Source organism: Oncorhynchus keta, chromosome 15 (genome assembly GCF_023373465.1).
Source record: "Oncorhynchus keta strain PuntledgeMale-10-30-2019 chromosome 15, Oket_V2, whole genome shotgun sequence".
In the NCBI taxonomy this organism is placed as follows: Eukaryota; Metazoa; Chordata; class Actinopteri; order Salmoniformes; family Salmonidae; genus Oncorhynchus; species Oncorhynchus keta.
The window spans coordinates 42,338,436-42,356,601 of record NC_068435.1 but is presented as its reverse complement, the minus strand read 5'-3'; the positions used below and the strand labels follow the sequence as shown (position 1 = coordinate 42,356,601).

At 45.4% G+C, this 18,166-nt stretch overlaps 1 protein-coding gene across 1 annotated transcript in view; it reads left to right on the top strand.

Annotated features, from left to right (window-relative positions):
- The first annotated feature begins 10,921 nt into the window (after positions 1 to 10,921).
- LOC118395250 (apoptotic chromatin condensation inducer in the nucleus-like) overlaps positions 10,922 to 18,166 on the top strand; it is a 34,903-nt gene continuing 27,658 nt past the window's right edge. The window contains 8 exon segments of the mRNA XM_052464157.1: positions 10,922 to 11,090; positions 12,368 to 12,433; positions 12,582 to 12,693; positions 12,875 to 12,936; positions 13,288 to 13,756; positions 13,759 to 15,515; positions 15,660 to 15,928; positions 16,036 to 17,638. Of these exon segments, the coding sequence (XP_052320117.1) occupies positions 10,953 to 11,090; positions 12,368 to 12,433; positions 12,582 to 12,693; positions 12,875 to 12,936; positions 13,288 to 13,756; positions 13,759 to 15,515; positions 15,660 to 15,928; positions 16,036 to 17,638 (4,476 nt within the window). The 5' untranslated portion in view covers positions 10,922 to 10,952.

Below are 18,166 nucleotides of genomic sequence, written 5' to 3'. Positions count from 1 at the left end.
TGTTGTATTTTGTGTTTGGCCTGGTATGGTTCTCAATCAGAGGCAGGTGTCGTTAGTTGTCTCTGATTGAGAATCATACTTAGGTAGCCTTTTCCCACCAGTGTTTCATGGGTCATTATTTTCTGTTTTGTGTGTCATTCACTAAACAGGACTGTTTCGTTTGTTGGTTCTTCCTAGTTGTTATTTTGTTTAGTGTTCTGTGTTTAGTGTTTAGTTTTGATTATATTAAAAATCATGAACACTTACCACGTTGCACCTTGGTCCTCATCTTCTTCCACCGACAACGGCCGTTACACCTGTTGGGGAGGGGATTCTTCATGGAGGCACATTCAGTCGTAGTTTTGCTTATTATATTATTATACACATATATATTTTTTTTCTATTGTTATAACAGTTTACTGCGATTATGGTTATGCACTCATGTATTTGAACTTTCTTTTTCGCCCAGAGTACAATTTTTTATTATTATTGTTATTATTAACACTGTACCTACATTCTTAAAACTATTTCTCTATTTGGTTAGGTTAGGGTGTGATGTGGGGTGGGCATTCTATGTTTTGTTTTTCCATGAATTTGTATTTCTATGTTTTGGCCGGGTATGGTTCTCAATCAGGGACAGCTGTCTATCGTTGTCTCTGATTGGGAACCTTCCTTATGTAGCCATTTTCCCTCTTTTCAGTGTGGGAGTTAAACTTTGTTTGTGGCACATAGCCCTTAAGCTTCACATTTTTTTATGTATTGTTTATTGTTTTGGTCGGCGTCATCCTAAATAAAAGGAATATGTACTCTCAACACGCTGCACTTTGGTCCTCCTCATTCGATGGCTGTGACTGAACCGCCCACCACCAAGGGACCAAGCAGCGTGGGAAAGAGAACTCCTGGACATGGGAGTAGATCCTGGACGGTAAGGGACCCTGGAGGCAGGCTGGGGAGTATCGCTGTCCAAAGGAGGAGATGACGGCAGCGAAGGAGGAGCGGTGGCGATATGAGGAGCCACGTCACCGAAGCAGGCACGAGAGGCAGCCCCCCCCCCCCAAAAAAATAATTGGGGGAGGCACACGGGGTGTTTGACCTGAGCCAACTCCGCGTGCTTACCGTGGCGAGCTTCGTTCTGGTCAGGCACCATGTTTTGCGGTGGAGCGTGCGGTGTCTCCAGTGCTCGTTCACAGCCCGGTGCGCTACATCCCAGCTCCCCGCATCTGCCGGGCTAGGGTGAGCATCCAGCCAGGACAGATGGCGCCGGCTCAGAGCGCCTGGTCTCCAGTGCGCCTCTTCGGCCCAGGATATCCTGTGCCGGCTCTGCGCACTGTGTTTCCGGTACGTCTGCACAGCCCAGTGCATCCTGTGCCAGCGCCCCGCATTTGCAGGGCGAAGATAACCACCCAGCCAGGACGGGTTGTGCAGGCTCTAAGCTCGAGACCTCCAGTGCGCCTCCACGGCGCAGCGTATCCGGTGCCTCGGCCAAGGACAAAGCCTCCTGTGTGTCTCCCCAGCCTGGTGAGTCCTGTGCCTGCTCCCAGAGCCAGGCCTCCTGTGTGTCTCTCCACTCCAGCGATGATCCATGGCAAGAAGCCTCCAGTGATGATCCATGGCACGCAGCCTCGAGTGATGATCCAGGGCACGAAGCCTCCAGTGATTATCCATGGCACAAAGCCACCAGTGATGATCCATGGCACAAAGCCACCAGTGATGATCCATGGCACAAAGCCTCCAGTGATGATCCATGGCACGAAGCCTCCAGTGATGATCCATGGCAAGAAGCCTCCAGTGATGATCCAAGGTACGAAGCCTCCAGTGATGATCCATGGCACGAAGCCTCCAGTGATGATCCATGGCAAGAAGCCACCAGTGGGGATCCATGGCACGAAGCCTCCAGTGAGAAGTCATGGCACGAAGCCTCCAGTGACGGTCTCCAGTCCGGAGCCTCCAGCGACGTCCTTCAGTCCGGAGCCTCCAGCGATTGTCTCCAGTCCGGAGACTCCAGCAACGGTGGCCAGTCCGGGGCCCGCAGCGAGGGTGCCCAGTCCGGGGTCGGCAGCGAGGGTCCCCACACCAAAGGCGCCATCAAAGCGGGGTGAGCCAGAGGTGGAGCGGGGTCTACGTCCCACACCAGAGCTGCCACCGCGGATAGATTCCCACCCGGACCCTCCCCTATAGGTTCAGGTTTTGCGGCCGGAGCCCGCACCTTTGGGGGGAGGGGGTACTGTCACGCCCTGACCTTAGAGAGCCGTTTTATTTCTCTATTTGGTTAGGTCAGGGTGTGATGTGGGCATTCTATGTTTTGTTTTTCCATGAATTTGTATTTCTAGTTTCTAGTTCTATGATTTTGTATTTCAAGTTTATGTCAATCAATGCCAGGGGGTTACGAAACCTGTTGAAGCGAAAAGCTTTTTTTTTTTTGTAAGGACTGCAACACAGATCTTGTATTCGTTCAAGAAACACATTCATGCAGGACTATAATTATTAGAAAAATCAGTGGGGCAATGTCATTGTTTTGGTCCACGGGACTAATCATTCAGCTGGGGTTGCAAATGTAGCACACAATTTCAAAGGGACATTTTTGTTTACTCAAATGGACACCAATGGACATTGGCTAGTAGCGGTCGTCAACCACATGGACAGATTATTTGTGTTGTGTAATGTATATGGATACTGTTCTAGTCCTCCAAATAACGTACTTCTAGAGGAAATTGAAGAAATTCTTAAAAGTCTTCTGAGAAAATATCCACCCAGTCAGATTATAGTTGGTGGAGATTTTAATATGGTTTATTCTAATGAGACTGATAGATTGCCCCATAGGCCTAACATTGGTGTGAACAAGTTAGTGAATTTCTGCCAAAGCTTGGACTTAATTGACATATGGAGAGTTAAAAACCCTGGAGGGTGACACAGTGACAGAGACTCTGGGTTCGAGCCTGGGCTCTGTCGCACCCGGCTGCGACCGGGAGGTCCATGGGGCGAAGCACAATTGGCCTAGCGTCGTACGGGTTAGGGATATCCTTGTCTCATCGTGCACTAGCGACTCCAGAGGGCCGGGTGCAGTGCACGCTGACCAGGTCGCTAGGTGTTTCCTCCGACACATTGGTGTGGCTGGGTTCCGGGTTGGATGCGCGCTGTGTTAAGAAGCAGTGCGGTTTCAAGCAAGGAATATGACACTGTTATTAAAGCTATACCTAGTGGGATAAAAAACTTTACTTTAGAATAATGCAGAATAACGCATGTTTTGGAATATCTCAGATTGTAAGGAGATCTCCTTTAAGAGTATCCATAGATTCTATCTGTGTAATAGCTTGATTTCTAAATATATACCTGATGTTACCAGTGAATGCAGTTTTTGTGAACTAGAAACTGAAACTGAACATTATTCTGTCATTGTTTATATAGTGAAGTGTTCTGGACTGATGTAAAACTATATCTTGGCCTCAAATTGCATACAACCATTGAAATTTCTAAGTTTTACATATTATTTTACTACATTGATTTCACAATTGAACATGAGTATGTCATAAATCTCTTTACTTTATTAGGAAAATGTTTCATACACAAATCAAAATGTATGAAAAATAAGCCCCTTTTCTTAATTTTTAAAATCTGATTTGTAAAACTATTTAGAGTCATTAAATTGTATACAAAACAAAATGTAAAAATGAATTCGCTACATGTATTTGAATTTATGTAATGTGGATTTGTTTTTGTTTTCTTCTAATTTCTTTGTGGAATCCCTCTGGCTGTTATGTTTATGTTTGCATGTTACTGTTAATAAAAATAAAATATATATTTTTAAATAATTGAGTGTGTGCGCGTTCAAGCAAGTCGCAGCAATGAAGATTTGAGTGCGTGGCGTTCAAGCAAGTCGCAGCAATGAAGATTTGAGTGCGTGCGCGTGCGCGTTCACGCGAAGTGGGAGTGGGGGTTCTGGCAGGTGGGCACAACACCGCACCACCGGCACCATCCACTGGAACGTATGCTTCTTCTTCTTCAAGGTTTCCATCCACTGGAATTTATGCTTCTTCTTCTTCAAGGTTTTATGGCAGACTACACCTATTGGTGCACTGCTGGGTAGTGAAACAAAAAATATTCTATTGCTTTAGCTGGAACTGATATGCCTACTTCCTAATTTAGCTACCGATATTAAAATCAAATTACTGTATGCATTATGATAATTGCTTAAAAGCTTTAAAGAAAAATATAATAGTCATATTTTCAGGGTCAAATTCAGGTGCAATTATTTTAGATACATTATTGGATGTCATAAGGTGAATGCACCAATTTGTAAGTCGCTCTGGATAAGAGAGTCTGCTAAATGACTTAAATGTAAATGTAAATGTATTGCAATAAAAATAGGGTTGTGTAAATCCTGGTGGATTATAGTAGGATATTGAAATAGAATACATAGGCCTACATGTTATTTGTTAAATTCTGAAAACAAATGTAATTAGTCATATTAGAACATCAAAACAGCATTCATTGGAAAATAAGAAAATGTGCAGCACAAAAAACAGTACAATTAGCTAACACAAAAGATGACCATTAGAAGCCAACACACAGCAAGCAGTCCAGATCATTTAACAACCATTATTTCATTGTACTGCAGTTTTACTGCATTTTAACGGCAGTGAATTTTTGTAAGGGTATCCTATATTATTGTGCATGTTTATCTTACATGCTGGTACCTAGAACAAATGTTATGGAAGTGAATGTGCACTTTTCAATTGGATGGACTGCAAACTACAAAAAAACACTGCCATTGCCTGTAGTACCAGCAAAAGTTTTTATAACATCAGAGATTCTCTAAATTAGGGGCCATCTCTGATAGCCATAGGACTGCAGAGACTGTTACACATTTTTGCTTTTAATGACCGAGTAAATTTGATGACTTAGAGGTGAAATATATCACATTTCTTAGTTTTTTAAAATGGGTATTTCATCACCTGCCGAATAAACACCTCAAATGGCCTGTAAGGAATTTTATAATATCTGTACATTATAGGAAGACGCTTGGGCATGGAAAAGACATACTATGCATGAACTGTTACTTAGGAACACCTGTAATTACAAAAGTACAATGTTTGATGTTTTACTTTAGCTTGAGATTAAGGATCAGTGGTAGACACATTACAAGTGCATTAAGAGGTCAATTGTCCTTCTGCACAGTCATATGCCTGTGTGTTGAACTATACTGTTTGTAACAGATAAAGGGAACTATGCCAGTTTCTGTTGATGCTATGTTCCAGTCTTATGCTAGCACATGATAGCAATAAGAGAAAGAAGGAATAGGAAACTAACTGTCAATAGCACAATAAGCTGAACTCTGCCTAAGCAGAGACCATGTTGTATTAGCAACTGATAATTATGAGCTTATACGGTATTAAAGTTAAGGGACATCACCCTGGGCGGGGTGAACCATAGTAGGGGATAAAAAGGGAAAACACAATCTTTAGAACTGAGTGTCTTGCTTGCAAATTGCTGTAAGTATGTACTCTGGGTTGCAATCCTTATTAAACAAACTAACCTCTGATCAAGGAAGTTTCCTGTGGTATCTTTTAAGTGCATAGGGCAGAATTCCCTTACAGGACTCACTCCTGAAATAGTTAATCGGGCCTGATAAGCTGAAGTGGAGTCGGCCTGACTCCCATTTGCTGGAGCCCAGACTAATATGATTCTGCTGGATTTGGGAAGAGCTTGCCCCGAATGATGCTCTCCCACCCCACCCAAATCGGAGTCCATGCCGAGTCCCCTGGGTCTCACTATGCACATGTTAATTAATTAATGTCTATTAATTAAGTAGCATTTAGATAACTGGTCAGTAGTTTAATCAGATTTCAACCATTTCATGACGTCAAAAAGACGTCATTATGAAGACTTCTTAATCTGGTTGTGATCTGGATATACAGTGGGGCAAAAAAAGTATTTTAGTCAGCCACCAATTGTGCAAGTGCTCCCACTTAAAAAGATGAGAGGCCTGTAATTGTCATCATAGGTACACTTCAACTATGACAGACAAAATGAGAAAAAAAATCCAGAAAATCACATTGTAGGATTCTTAATGAATTTATTTGCAAATTATGGTGGTAAATAAGTATTTGGTCAATAACAAAAGTTTATCTGAATACTTTGTTATATACCCTTTGTTGGCAATGACAGAGGTCAAACGTTTTCTGTAAGTCTTCACAAGTTTTTCACACACTGTTGCTGGTATTTTGGCCCATTCCTCCATGCAGATCTCCTCTAGAGCAGTGATGTTTTGGGGCTGTTGCTGGGCAACACAGACTTTCAACTCCCTCCAAAGATTTTCTATGGGGTTAAGATCTGGAGACTGGCTCGGCCACTCCAGGACCTTAAAATGCTTCTTACGAAGCCACTCCTTCGTTGCCCGGACGGTGTGTTTGGGATCATTGTCATGCTGAAAGACCCAGCCACGTTTCATCTTTAATGCCCTTGCTGATGGAAAGAGGTTTTCACTTAAAATCTCACGATACATGGCCCCATTCATTCTTTCCTTTACACGGATCAGTCGTCCTGGTCCCTTACAGAAAAACAGCCCCAAAGCATGATGTTTCCACCCCCATGCTTCACAGTAGGTATGGTGTTCTTTGGAAGCAACTCAGCATTCTTTGTCCTCCAAACACGACGAGTTGAGTTTTTACCAAAAAGTTACATTTTAGTTTCATCTGACCATATGACATTCTCCCAATCTTCTTCTGGATCATCCAAATGCTCTCTAGCAAACTTCAGACGGGCCTGGAAATGTACTGACTTAAGCAGGGGGACACGTCTGGCACTGCAGGATTGAGTCCCTGGCGGCGTAGTGTGTTACTGATGGTAGGCTTTGCTACTTTGGTCCCAGCTCTCTGCAGGTCATTCACTAGGTTTCTGGTGTCCTTTGACAGCTCTTTGGTCTTGGCCATAGTGGAGTTTGGAGTGTGACTGTTTGAGCTTGTGGACAGGTTTCTTTTATACTGATAACAAGTTAAAACAGGTGCCATTAATACAGGTAACGAGTGGAGGACAGAGGAGCCTCTTAAAGAAGAAGTTACAGGTCTGTGAGAGCCAGAAATCTTGGTTATTTGTAGGTGACCAAATACTTATTTTTCACCATAATTTGCAAATAAATTCATTAAAAATCCTACAATGTGATTTTCTGGATTTTTTTTCTCATTTTGTCTGTCATAGTTGAAGTGTACCTATGATGAAAATTACAGGCCTCTCATCTTTTTAAGTGGGAAAACTTGCACAATTGGTGGCTGACTAAATACTTTTTTGCCCCACTGTATATGACGTCCCCACCAGATTTCAACCAGTAAAATACATCTGTATCACGTCGTATTCCCACTTTGCCTTTGTCCAATGACTCTTATGGGTAATGTAATGGTTAGTGCTATCCGGGATCTGAGACATTATTACCCTAAACTCATACCCTAACCATTTTACATTTCAATGTCTATAAAGCCCCACAGTGGAGGTGTCATTAATACCCATAAAACATAGTGGTTGTTTTCCACCATTCAATTTTTCAATAGGGATTTTTAGAAAAATTTCAAAGGGCTGTGTTTTGTGTAGGCTTATCCAAGCGTGAAGTTTTGATAACCACGTAAATCTCTCTGGATGACTTGTGTATTTCATACACAATACACAGCCCTTATCCATATTTACTTTTAGATTTGAAAATGCTAATTAGCATCAAATTAGAATTTGTTGCAAGGCAACAAATCCCTGCAAGCTCATGCACGTCATCTCGAGCTGACATCTTTGCTAACAGGTATTGTGTCAATTTAAAACTTGCAGAAGACAGTTCACAGAATTGTCAATTTAAATAAATGTAGCCAATTTATTAATTACTAAATTTAGCTAACATCAGATAGTTAATCCAGAGATTCTTATCTTTGCCTCGATTTGGCAGTCTTGTTCAGATAAATCCCGGCATTTGTAGTTCTTTATGATAGCCACATTATCAGCTAATTAGCATTTCATTTTTGGGGGGTAAATACAGGTAAATATATTGATAAAAGTCAGAGAGATTTACACGGTTTTCAAAACATCATGCCAGGTTAAGCATACACAATACACAGCCCTTATTTTAAGTGTTTCTAAAATCCCTTATGGGAAAAATGAATGGTGTGAAAATGATTCTCAATCGCACTCCACACTGCCCTTTCTCACCTAGACAAAAGAAACACCTATGTGAGAATGCTGTTCATTGACTACAGCTCAGCGCTCAACACCATATTGCCCACGAATCTCATCACTAAGCTAAGGACTCTGGGACTAAACACCTCCCTCTTCAACTGGATCCTGGACTTCCTGACGGCCACCCCCAGGTGGTAAGAGTAGGCAACAACACGTCTGCCACACTGATCCTTAACACTGGGACCTCTCAGGGGTGTGCACTTAGTTCCATCCTGTATTCCCTGTTCACCTATGACTATGTGACCTAACACGACTCCTACACCATCATTAAGTTAGCTGACGACACAACAGTGGTATGGGTCCCTAGATCCTCAAAAGGTTCTACAGCTGCACCGTCGAGAGCATCCTGACCGGTTGCATCACCACCTGGTATGGCAACTGCTCGGCATCTGACCGCAAGGAGCTACAGAGGGTAGTGCGAATGGTCCAGTACATCACTGGGCCAAGCTTTCTGCCATCCAGGACATATACAATAGGCGGTGTCAGAGGAAAGCCCATAAAAATGTCAGAGACTCCAGTCTCCCAAGTTATAGACTGTTTTCTCTGCTACAGCACAGCAAGCGGTACCGGATCGCCAAGTCTGGGACCAAAAGGCTCCTCAACAGCTTCCACCCCCAAGCCATAAGACTGCTGAACAATTCATAAAATCGCCACCGGACAATTTACATTAACCCCCTGCTGCTACTCGCTGTTTATTATCTATGCATAGTCCCCTGAGCGGCCCCAGTGTTAAGGATCAGCGGGCAGACGTGTTATTGCCACCTGGGGGAGGCCCGTCAGGAATTCCATGATCCAGTTGCAGAGGGAGGTGTTTAGTCCCAGAGTCCTTAGCGATCAGATTCGTGGGTGACCAGAGTTAGCTTAATGTCCTACGTCCACAAGAGTTACTGGAAAACCCACTGCCAGCGAGGAATGTAAATCGCAGTACACTGGCCAGCTTTCTTTGTGAAGGGCATTGCCACAGACAACGTGGAGAAAAGTTTCACATTAATAAATAGAACATTCAGGTAATGAATTTAAGTCGGTTAGTATTTGGTATTTTATTAGGATCTCCATTACCTGTTATGAAAGCAGCAGCTACTCTTCCTGGGGTCCACACATGGTGTTGAACTTCACCTCCATCTTCGTGTACAAATTAACTTGACTAACATGTACCCCCGCACACTGACTCGGTACTGGTGACCCTTGTACATAGCCTCGTTATTGTTATTCTTATTGTGTTTCTTTTTATTATTCATTTTTATTTTAGTCTACTTGGTAAATGTTTTCTTGAACTCTTCTTGAACTGCACTGTTGGTTAAGGGCTTGTAAGTAAGCATTTTACGATAAAGTCTACACTTGTTGTATTCGGCGCATGTGACAAATAAAGTTTGATTTTATTTAGACTACATTCCAAAAAACAAATTGGTACTTTTTACATTAAAACATTTTACCTGACACCCAAAAGTACTAGTTACATTTTGAATGCTTACAGGACAGGAAAATGGCCTAATTCACACACTTATCAAGAGCACATCCCTGGTCATCCCTACTACCTCTGATGTGGCAGACTCACTAAACACATGAGTAGTTTGTAAATTATGTCTGAGTGTTGGAGCATGCCCCTGGCTATCTGTAAATAAAAAAAATAAAATTATGCTTTCTGATTTGCTTTATATAAGGAATTTGAAATGATTTATACTTTACTTTTGATACTTAAGAATATTTAAAACCAAATACCTTTAGACTTTTACTCAAGTAGTATTTTAGGGCGGTGCACAATTGGCCCAGCGCCATCCAAGTTAGGAGAGGGTTTGGCTGGGGCGGGCCGTCATTGTAAATAAGATTTTTTCTTAACTGACTTGCCTAGTTTAAAAAAAGAAATGGGTGACTTTCACTTTTACTTGAGTTATTTTCTATGAAGGTATCTTTACTTTTACTCAAGTATGACAATTGGGTACTTTTTCCACCACTGGCCTCGTTATTGTTTTTCTTGTGTTTCTATTCCCTTTTTTATTTAGCAAATATTTGTCTTACTTTTTAACTCTAGATTGTTGGAAATGGGCTCGTAAGTAAGCATTTCACTGTAAAGTCTACACCTGTTGTATCCGGCGCATATGACCAATAAAATGTGATTTGTATGTAGGCAGACAATTGTCTACCAAATTGTAGCAATTTCGGGTTACATGAGATTGGCCCACCCCCACCTACAGCCAGGCATTATTGTGCACTGTCTGAGTTTATGGTGTGTGTCACAATACGTACCAATTTAACCACTTTTGCCGTAAAACATTTTTACACAACCATCCATTTCATTCATGGGACCTTAGAGATATGGAAAAACATGGTTGTGTTATAGCCTAATACGGAACAGGGCTGGCAAAAGGGCTCTGGCCAGGACACCCCTCGGAAAGCACCCCCAGTCGAGCAAGACGTGCCCGCTAAAGATTTGTCAAAGAACAAACAATGACAGTTGTTACAATTGATGCTGCACCAAGACATTTTGCACTCTGACATGATTCTACAGAGATTATTTTGACACGTGAAAGAGTGCCTCCTGTTGGTACAAATAAAATTATAATCTAGGAAATGACATTTTCCAAATAATGTTTAGGTATCTTATTAATGCAAATTCATTGTGAATAGCGTGTATGCATAACACTCCACCATCGAATGTATGAATAAAATCAAACAATATGTAATAATAAAATTCTATTTACACTTTGACTACTCAGACGTTGGTTGAAGGAAGGCGTTGCTGAAGCGAATTAGTGAGGAAAGGGAAAATGGCGGACCTCGAAGACGTTACACTGGACGGGAGGCCGCTACAATCTCTAAGGGTGGCGGATTTGAAAGCTGCTTTGGAGGAGCGGGGGCTTCCTAAAAGCGGACAGAAAAATGCTCTCATTAAGAGGCTCAAAGGGGTGAGTTTTGTTAAGAATTTGAGGTCGTTTGTAACCTGCAGTCGCTAAACCTCGGTGTTGCTAGAGACTGGCCGATGCTTGCCTTGCAGGCCGGAGTGCTTGCCTAGTTTAAAAAAAAATAAAATAAAAATAATTACTGTGTGCTGTTTACTTTCTGATAATGTTTTGTCGTCGTTGGAAGCTTTGCTATGTTCTACCATTTGAAATAGCTTGTTTGTTGAATAAGTTGTTAACCAAAGTTTAAATGGACGTTTGTTGTTTATGCGAGACACGGCTGGTAGCTAACGTTAGCTGCTAGCTACTGGTAGTTTTGTCGTCTGCGGCTGCACGGTCCGCGCTTTGTTGGTGTGCACGAGTTGGGGGGAGGTTATACAACGTGGACGCGCCTGTAAAGTAGCTTGCTATCTACTGTACTTGAAGCTAGCAAGCTTTGGGAGGCGTAGTAAACAAAATATGAATGAATCCATGAATTCCTTCATAAAAGTAATCTAAACGTTTTGGGGGCACGGATCTTCGGGGAATTATTCCTTCTTTGTATAATTAGAAGATGTAATGTTAGCAATCCAAGTGAATTGCAAGCAGCTTGAGATGCAAACAGCTAACGTTAGCTAGCAACCATTGTCGCTTTCAAGTGTAGTTTAATCAATCTAGCTAACGAGCTACCTCTCAGTTGAAAATTATTTGTATTTAGTCGATATCGGACAGTATTTAAAAAAATATATATATATTTCATCTTTATTTAACCAGGTAGGCAAGTTGAGAACAAGTTCTCATTTACAATTGCGACCTGGCCAAGATAAAGCACATACAACAACACAGAGTTGGAAACAAACATACAGTCAATAATACAGTATAAACAAGTCCTATATACGATGTGAGCAAATGAGGTGAGATAAGGGAGGTAAAGGCAAAAAAAGGGCCATGGTGGCAAAGTAAATACAATATAGCAGGTAAAACACTGGAATGGTAGATTTGCAGGGGAAGAATGTGCAAAGTAGAAATTCAAATAATGGGGTGCAAAGGAGCAAAATAAATAAAAAATAAAATAAATACAGTAGGGAAAGAGGTAACGAGAGGTATATGCTTCTGCTACTACGAATATTTGATATTGAATTTGTTTTGTTAAAGCCCTCTTATAGTGTGAATGTTTTCTAATGAGCCCATCATGTAACTAGCTTAACATGATTATCAGATGCAACAATTAATAATTTATTGTGTGAAAGTCTGTTTACTTTTTTGTGTGTTGTGTGTGTGATCTTGTATTATGTTTGTGACAGGCTCTCATGCTGGAGAACCTCCAGAGAACCTCACACCATCACATAGGACTGCAGCCAAACTCCCAGGTTAGAGTTACTGTATGAAGAAGTTGCATGAACCATAACAATTCAATCAGCTCCTTGTGTAGATATTTGTCAGTTTCTCTAATTACTTCTTCAATATGTTGGATATGGGCAAGGATGTTAAGTCTTATGGTCTGTCTGATTATTTCAGATTGGTGAAGAGATGAGCCAGAATAGCTTCATTAAGCAGTATCTGGCAAAACAGCAGGAGCTCTTGAGGCAGCGTCTTGAGAAAGAGGCCCGGGAAGCAGTCGAAGATGATGGTAAGTTGGCAGTTTACTTCCTCACGTTTACGTATTGGCTTGGAGTTTAAGCCTGAGTAGTTTACATGTCAGTTTTATGCCTGTACTGAGCGCGGTTCCTTTATAAATCAAATCAGGTCAGCTACTCATCTCTTGCTCAGGGTACTTTGTCTCATTACATTTCACTACTATGTTTTTCCAGATACAGACCAAGAGGACCACACACAGGGCAATAACAGCTCTGCCTGTGCTGCCCCAGACCAGGTTAGTTGCAGACTAATCGCTGTATTCTTTCTGTTTTTAAGAATCTCCAGGGGCGTAATCATTTTTCCCTTTGCATTCCGTTTTGTAACTAAAACAAGAGTGTCTAATGGGCAAATTCAGCTAGGTCCCTCCCTGTTTTCATTCCTTTTGCAAACAGAATCTGTTTAATGAATACACACCCCTGTTGTGCAACTTGCATGTTTGAGAGAAGCTTGCACGTCTGAGAATCTTTCATGATTAACACGATCTTGCCTGCAGTTTAATGTATGCCTGAACAACTGCATGTATGGGAGGAACTCTGGTATAGTCCTGCAACAAACTCAATCTCATCTCCCTTTCCGTCCTCATCAGGATGACGTACCCGTGTTGGTTGACCAGCACAAGCCACTTGGCCCCTCCGGGGGAGAGGGACTAGCAGGCCCTGCAAGCGAGGGAGAGGGACACAGGGCCAAAGACGGCCATGTGTCTGGTCCACCTCCCTCTACCTCTCCTACCTCTGCCGTTGCTTCTCTGTCTGTGTGTGTAGCTGATGGTGAGCAGCGACCGGAGAGAGTCCCAACCTCTAGCCAAGTCCCAGCAGATAGCGATGATGACAGCGACGGAGGTGACGAGGATGGCGAGGATGAGGACTGGGATAGCGGTGCCAGGAGGAGGAATCTAGGAGAGCCACCAAGGGGCCAGCTAGCAAGAGAGAGGTCTGAAGGATCCCGCCAACCCCCACAGCACAACCCCCCCCTGTTGTCTCCGCAGCTTCGACAGCCTACCCCTCCCCCGTCCCCTCCCCCAGAGTTATCATTCCCACTGCCTGATACCCCTAAACAAAGCCCCCTAGTCCAGGTGAGCTCCCGGCTAGGCAGCGTACTTCCAGTACCTCCAGCTCTGGCTCCTCTAGCAGTGGCAGTCGTAGTAGCAGTCCAGAACCACAAAGCAACGCAGAGCGCAAGCCTGGCCCACTGACCCTGCTGGCACGCAAGATGGCATCAGAAGGTGCCTTCTCTGGAGTTGGGTGGCATGGACGTGGGGAGGCAGAAAGGCAGGACAACAATGCTGCAACTGCAACAATATTTCCTGGTAGAGGTCCTCAAGAGGGCACAGTGTCTGCCATCACCCACACAGCCAATGCTGCAGCCAGTTTGCCCTTCCCCAGTCTGGTTCCAGTTACCAACCAGGGTGTCCTTGGAGGCCATCTATCCCACAGTCAAGTTCCTGTGAGTGTGCTTAGGCCCACTATAATGGAAGAGAGAGATTCTGCATGGCAACAAGAAAACAAGGAAAGGGAGCTGCAGGCAGAGAGCGAAAGAGAAAAGGCCCTTGAGCAAGAGAGACTTAGAGCCGTGGAGCTGGAAAGACAGAGAATATTTGAGCAACAGCGTGCCATGGAGCAAGAGAGGGAAAGAGCTTTGGAGCGAGAGAGAGGGGAGAAGGAGAAAGCCTTGGACGCTGAAAGGAAGGAGAGGGAAAGGGCTTTGGAGCGAGAGAGGGCACAAGCTCTTGAACAAGAGCGGGAGGAAAGAGAGAAAGCTTTGGCAGAAGAGAGAGAGAAGTCTGAGGCAAGAGAGAGGGCCCTTGAGCTTGAGAAGGCTGTGGAGTTAGAAAGGCAGAGAGTCATGGAACGAGAGCAAGCTTTGCAGCAAGAGAGAGAGGAGAGGGAAAGAGTTGAAGCTTTTGAGCGGGAGAAGAGGGAAAGGGCTCTTGAGCGGGAGCAAGTTCTTGAACAAGAAAGGGTGGAGGCAGCGAGAGCGTTGGAGCAAGAAAGGGTGGAGATGGAGAAAGCCTTGGAGCGAGAGAGACAGGAAAGAGAGAGAGCCTTGGAGCGAGAACAGTTGGAGAGGGAGAAAGCATTGGAGATGGAGCGTATAGAGAGGGAAAAGGCTTTGGAGCAAGAGCGAGTTGAGAAAGCTTTGGAGCTAGTGAGGCAGAAAGCTTTGAAGCGGGAACAGGAGGAGAGGCAGAAAGCGCTGGAGCTAGAGAGGCAGGAAGCGCTGGAGCTAGAGAGGCAGAAAGCGCTGGAGCTAGAGAGGCAGGAAGCGCTGGAGCTAGAGAGGCAGGAAGCGCTGGAGCTAGAGAGGCAGAAAGCGCTGGAGCTAGAGAGGCAGAAAGCGCTGGAGCTAGAGAGGCAGAAAGCGCTGGAGCTAGAGAGGCAGAAAGCGCTGGAGCTAGAGAGGCAGAAAGCGCTGGAGCTAGAGAGGCAGAAAGCGCTGGAGCTAGAGAGGCAGAAAGCGCTGGAGCTAGAGAGGCAGAAAGCGCTGGAGCTAGAGAGGCAGGAAGCGCTGGAGCTAGAGAGGCAGGAAGCGCTGGAGCTAGAGAGGCAGGAAGCGCTGGAGCTAGAGAGGCAGGAAGCGCTGGAGCTAGAGAGGCAGGAAGCGCTGGAGCTAGAGAGGCAGAAAGCGCTGGAGCTAGAGAGGCAGAAAGCGCTGGAGCTAGAGAGGCAGAAGGCGCTGGAGCTAGAGAGGCAGAAGGCGCTGGAGCTAGAGAGGCAGAAGGCGCTGGAGCTAGAGAGGCAGAAGGCGCTGGAGCTAGAGAGGCAGAAGGCGCTGGAGCTAGAGAGGCAGAAGGCGCTGGAGCTAGAGAGGCAGAAGGCGCTGGAGCTAGAGCAGAAGGAGCTAGAAGGCAGAAGGAGCTAGAGAGGCAGAAGGAGCTAGAGAGGCAGAAGGAGCTAGAGAGCAGAAGGAGCTAGAGAGGCAGAAGGAGCTGAGAGGCAGAAGGCGCTAGAGAGGCAGAAGGCGCTGGAGCTAGAGAGGCAGAAGGCGCTGGAGCTAGAGAGGCAGAAGGCGCTGGAGCTAGAGAGGCAGAAGGCGCTGGAGCTGGAGAGGCAGAAGGCGCTGGAGCTGGAGAGGCAGAAGGCGCTGGAGCTGGAGAGGCAGGAAGCGCTGGAGAGGCAGGAAGCGCTGGAGAGGCAGAAAGCGCTGGAGCTGGAGAGGCAGGAAGCGCTGGAGCTGGAGAGGCAGAAAGCGCTGGAGCTGGAGAGGCAGAAAGCGCTGGAGCTGGAGAGGCAGAAAGCGCTGGAGCTGGAGAGCTGGAGCTGGAGGCAGACAGCGCTGGAGCTGGAGAGGCAGACAGCGCTGGAGCTGGAGAGGCAGAAGCGCTGGAGCTGGAGAGGCAGAAAGCGCTGGAGCTGGAGAGGCAGAAAGCGCTGGAGCTGGAGAGGCAGAAAGCGCTGGAGCTGGAGAGGCAGAAAGCGCTGGAGCTGGAGAGGCAGAAAGCGCTGGAGCTGGAGAGGCAGAAAGCGCTGGAGCTGGAGAGGCAGACAGCGCTGGAGCTGGAGAGGCAGAAAGCGCTGGAGCTGGAGAGGCAGAAAGCGCTGGAGCTGGAGAGGCAGAAAGCGCTGGAGCTGGAGAGGCAGAAAGCGCTGGAGCTGGAGAGGCAGAAAGCGCTGGAGCTGGAGAGGCAGAAAGCGCTGGAGCTAGAGAGGCAGAAAGCGCTGGAGCTAGAGAGGCAGACAGCGCTGGAGCTAGAGAGGCAGACAGCGCTGGAGCTAGAGAGGCAGACAGCGCTGGAGCGAGAACAGGAGAGGGAGAAAGCGCTGGAGCAAGAGCGAGTTGAGAAGGAGAAAGCTTTGGAGCTAGAGAGGCAGAAAGCTTTAGAGCGGGAACTGGAGGAGAGGGAGAAAGATAGGGAGGAGAAGGCAAGGGCTTTGCACCAAGAAAGAATTGAAAGGGAGAAAGAAAGAGCCATGGAGAAAGAAAGAGTGGAGAGGGGAAAAGCTTTGGAACGTGAGAGAGAGGAGAAGGAGAGTGCTTTAGAACAGAAGGCCCTGCAGAGAGAAAAAGAAGAGAGGGAGAGTGTTTTGGAACAAGATAAGGAAAGGGCTATGGTGGCTGAGAGGGAGAGTCATCTTCCTCCATGGAAACGTGGTCGTGAGATTGGTCTTACCCCCCTGCCCACTCCTCCCCTCTCCACAGGAGCAGGTAGAATGGCGGCAACAGAGGAGGGTGGGGAGCCCCACGTGCCATCCCTACCCCAAACAGCATCGAGAGACAACCAGCCAGTTGAATCTGGTACGCCCCTGTCACCAACTATAGCAACGCCTCTGTCACCCCAGTCCTCCTTCAAGAAGTTCCGTTTCTTGAGAGACCCCCCAGTTCTGTCCCCATCTTGCTCTGCATCCCTGGTCATCAAGAGGCCCCGTACATTCTCTGACAGCCCCCATACTCAGGCCTCCGCTCTCCAGTCCCCAAGAAAACCTGGGGAACAAGAGCAGGAAAGTACTCTGCAGGGGTCCAAGCTTTCTTCTGGACAGGCAGCATCACAGATGCCTGCAAGACAGGGGTTCCTTGTTTCTGGACCAACTGCAGCAGACACGTCAGACACGACAGGGCCAGAGACCCCAGTGATTGCCACACTAGGCAAGAGTCCTGAAGAAGAAAAGGCTAAGGAGCTTGTGTCAGAGGAGCATGTCTTAGCAGATAAGGAGACAAACAAACAGGAAGTGGGAGAGATAGCCAGAGGTGCTAAACGGGTGGATGCAGGAAACGTCCCCTCGGGTCCAGCAGAATCTGTGGTACCTCCCTCACCCCCACCGGAAGAGGGCAATGTAGACCGGGGAAGGGAGAGAAGTCAAAAGAAACAAGAGAAGCGGGGAAGACGAGCTTCCTCATCTAGTGACTCCTCAGATTCTGACTCTGGGTCATCCTCCTCACGCTCGTCTGGTTCATCTTCGTCCTCCCAGGGCAAAACTCGCACCACTCCCAGTGGTAGAAAGGTGAGTGGTCTATAGGTGTTCTTTCACTCAGTCAGTGGAATAACAATGATCAAACCCAAACAGCAATATGGGAAAGTAAATGTTCAATAACCATGTAGTACTTGTATTTTCTTTTTAGGTTTCTCTTTAGGTTGTTTTTGGTTTTTATTCTGTCAGGGCCTAGGTTTGACAGGACCACCCAAGCAGTGACAATCAATGGTACATTGGAGATCTGAAGACGTTATTTCATTAATGTTTCAAGGGAACCTTGTCCAAATGTTCAAGATGTTTACCAGAACAGTTTCTGATTTATGAATTACATGTTTTTCTGAAGTTGTGAAAGATGGAGGAAAAGTTATATTTCAGTGTGAAAATACAGTACCGGTCAAAAGTTTGGGCACACCTACTCAAGAGTTTTCCCTTATTTTTCCTATTTTCCACGTTGTGAAATAATACTGAAGACATCAAAACTATGAAATAACACATATGAAATCATGTAGAAATTGGGACAAATTTCCACCGGTCTAAAGTCCATTGCTTGTGTTATTT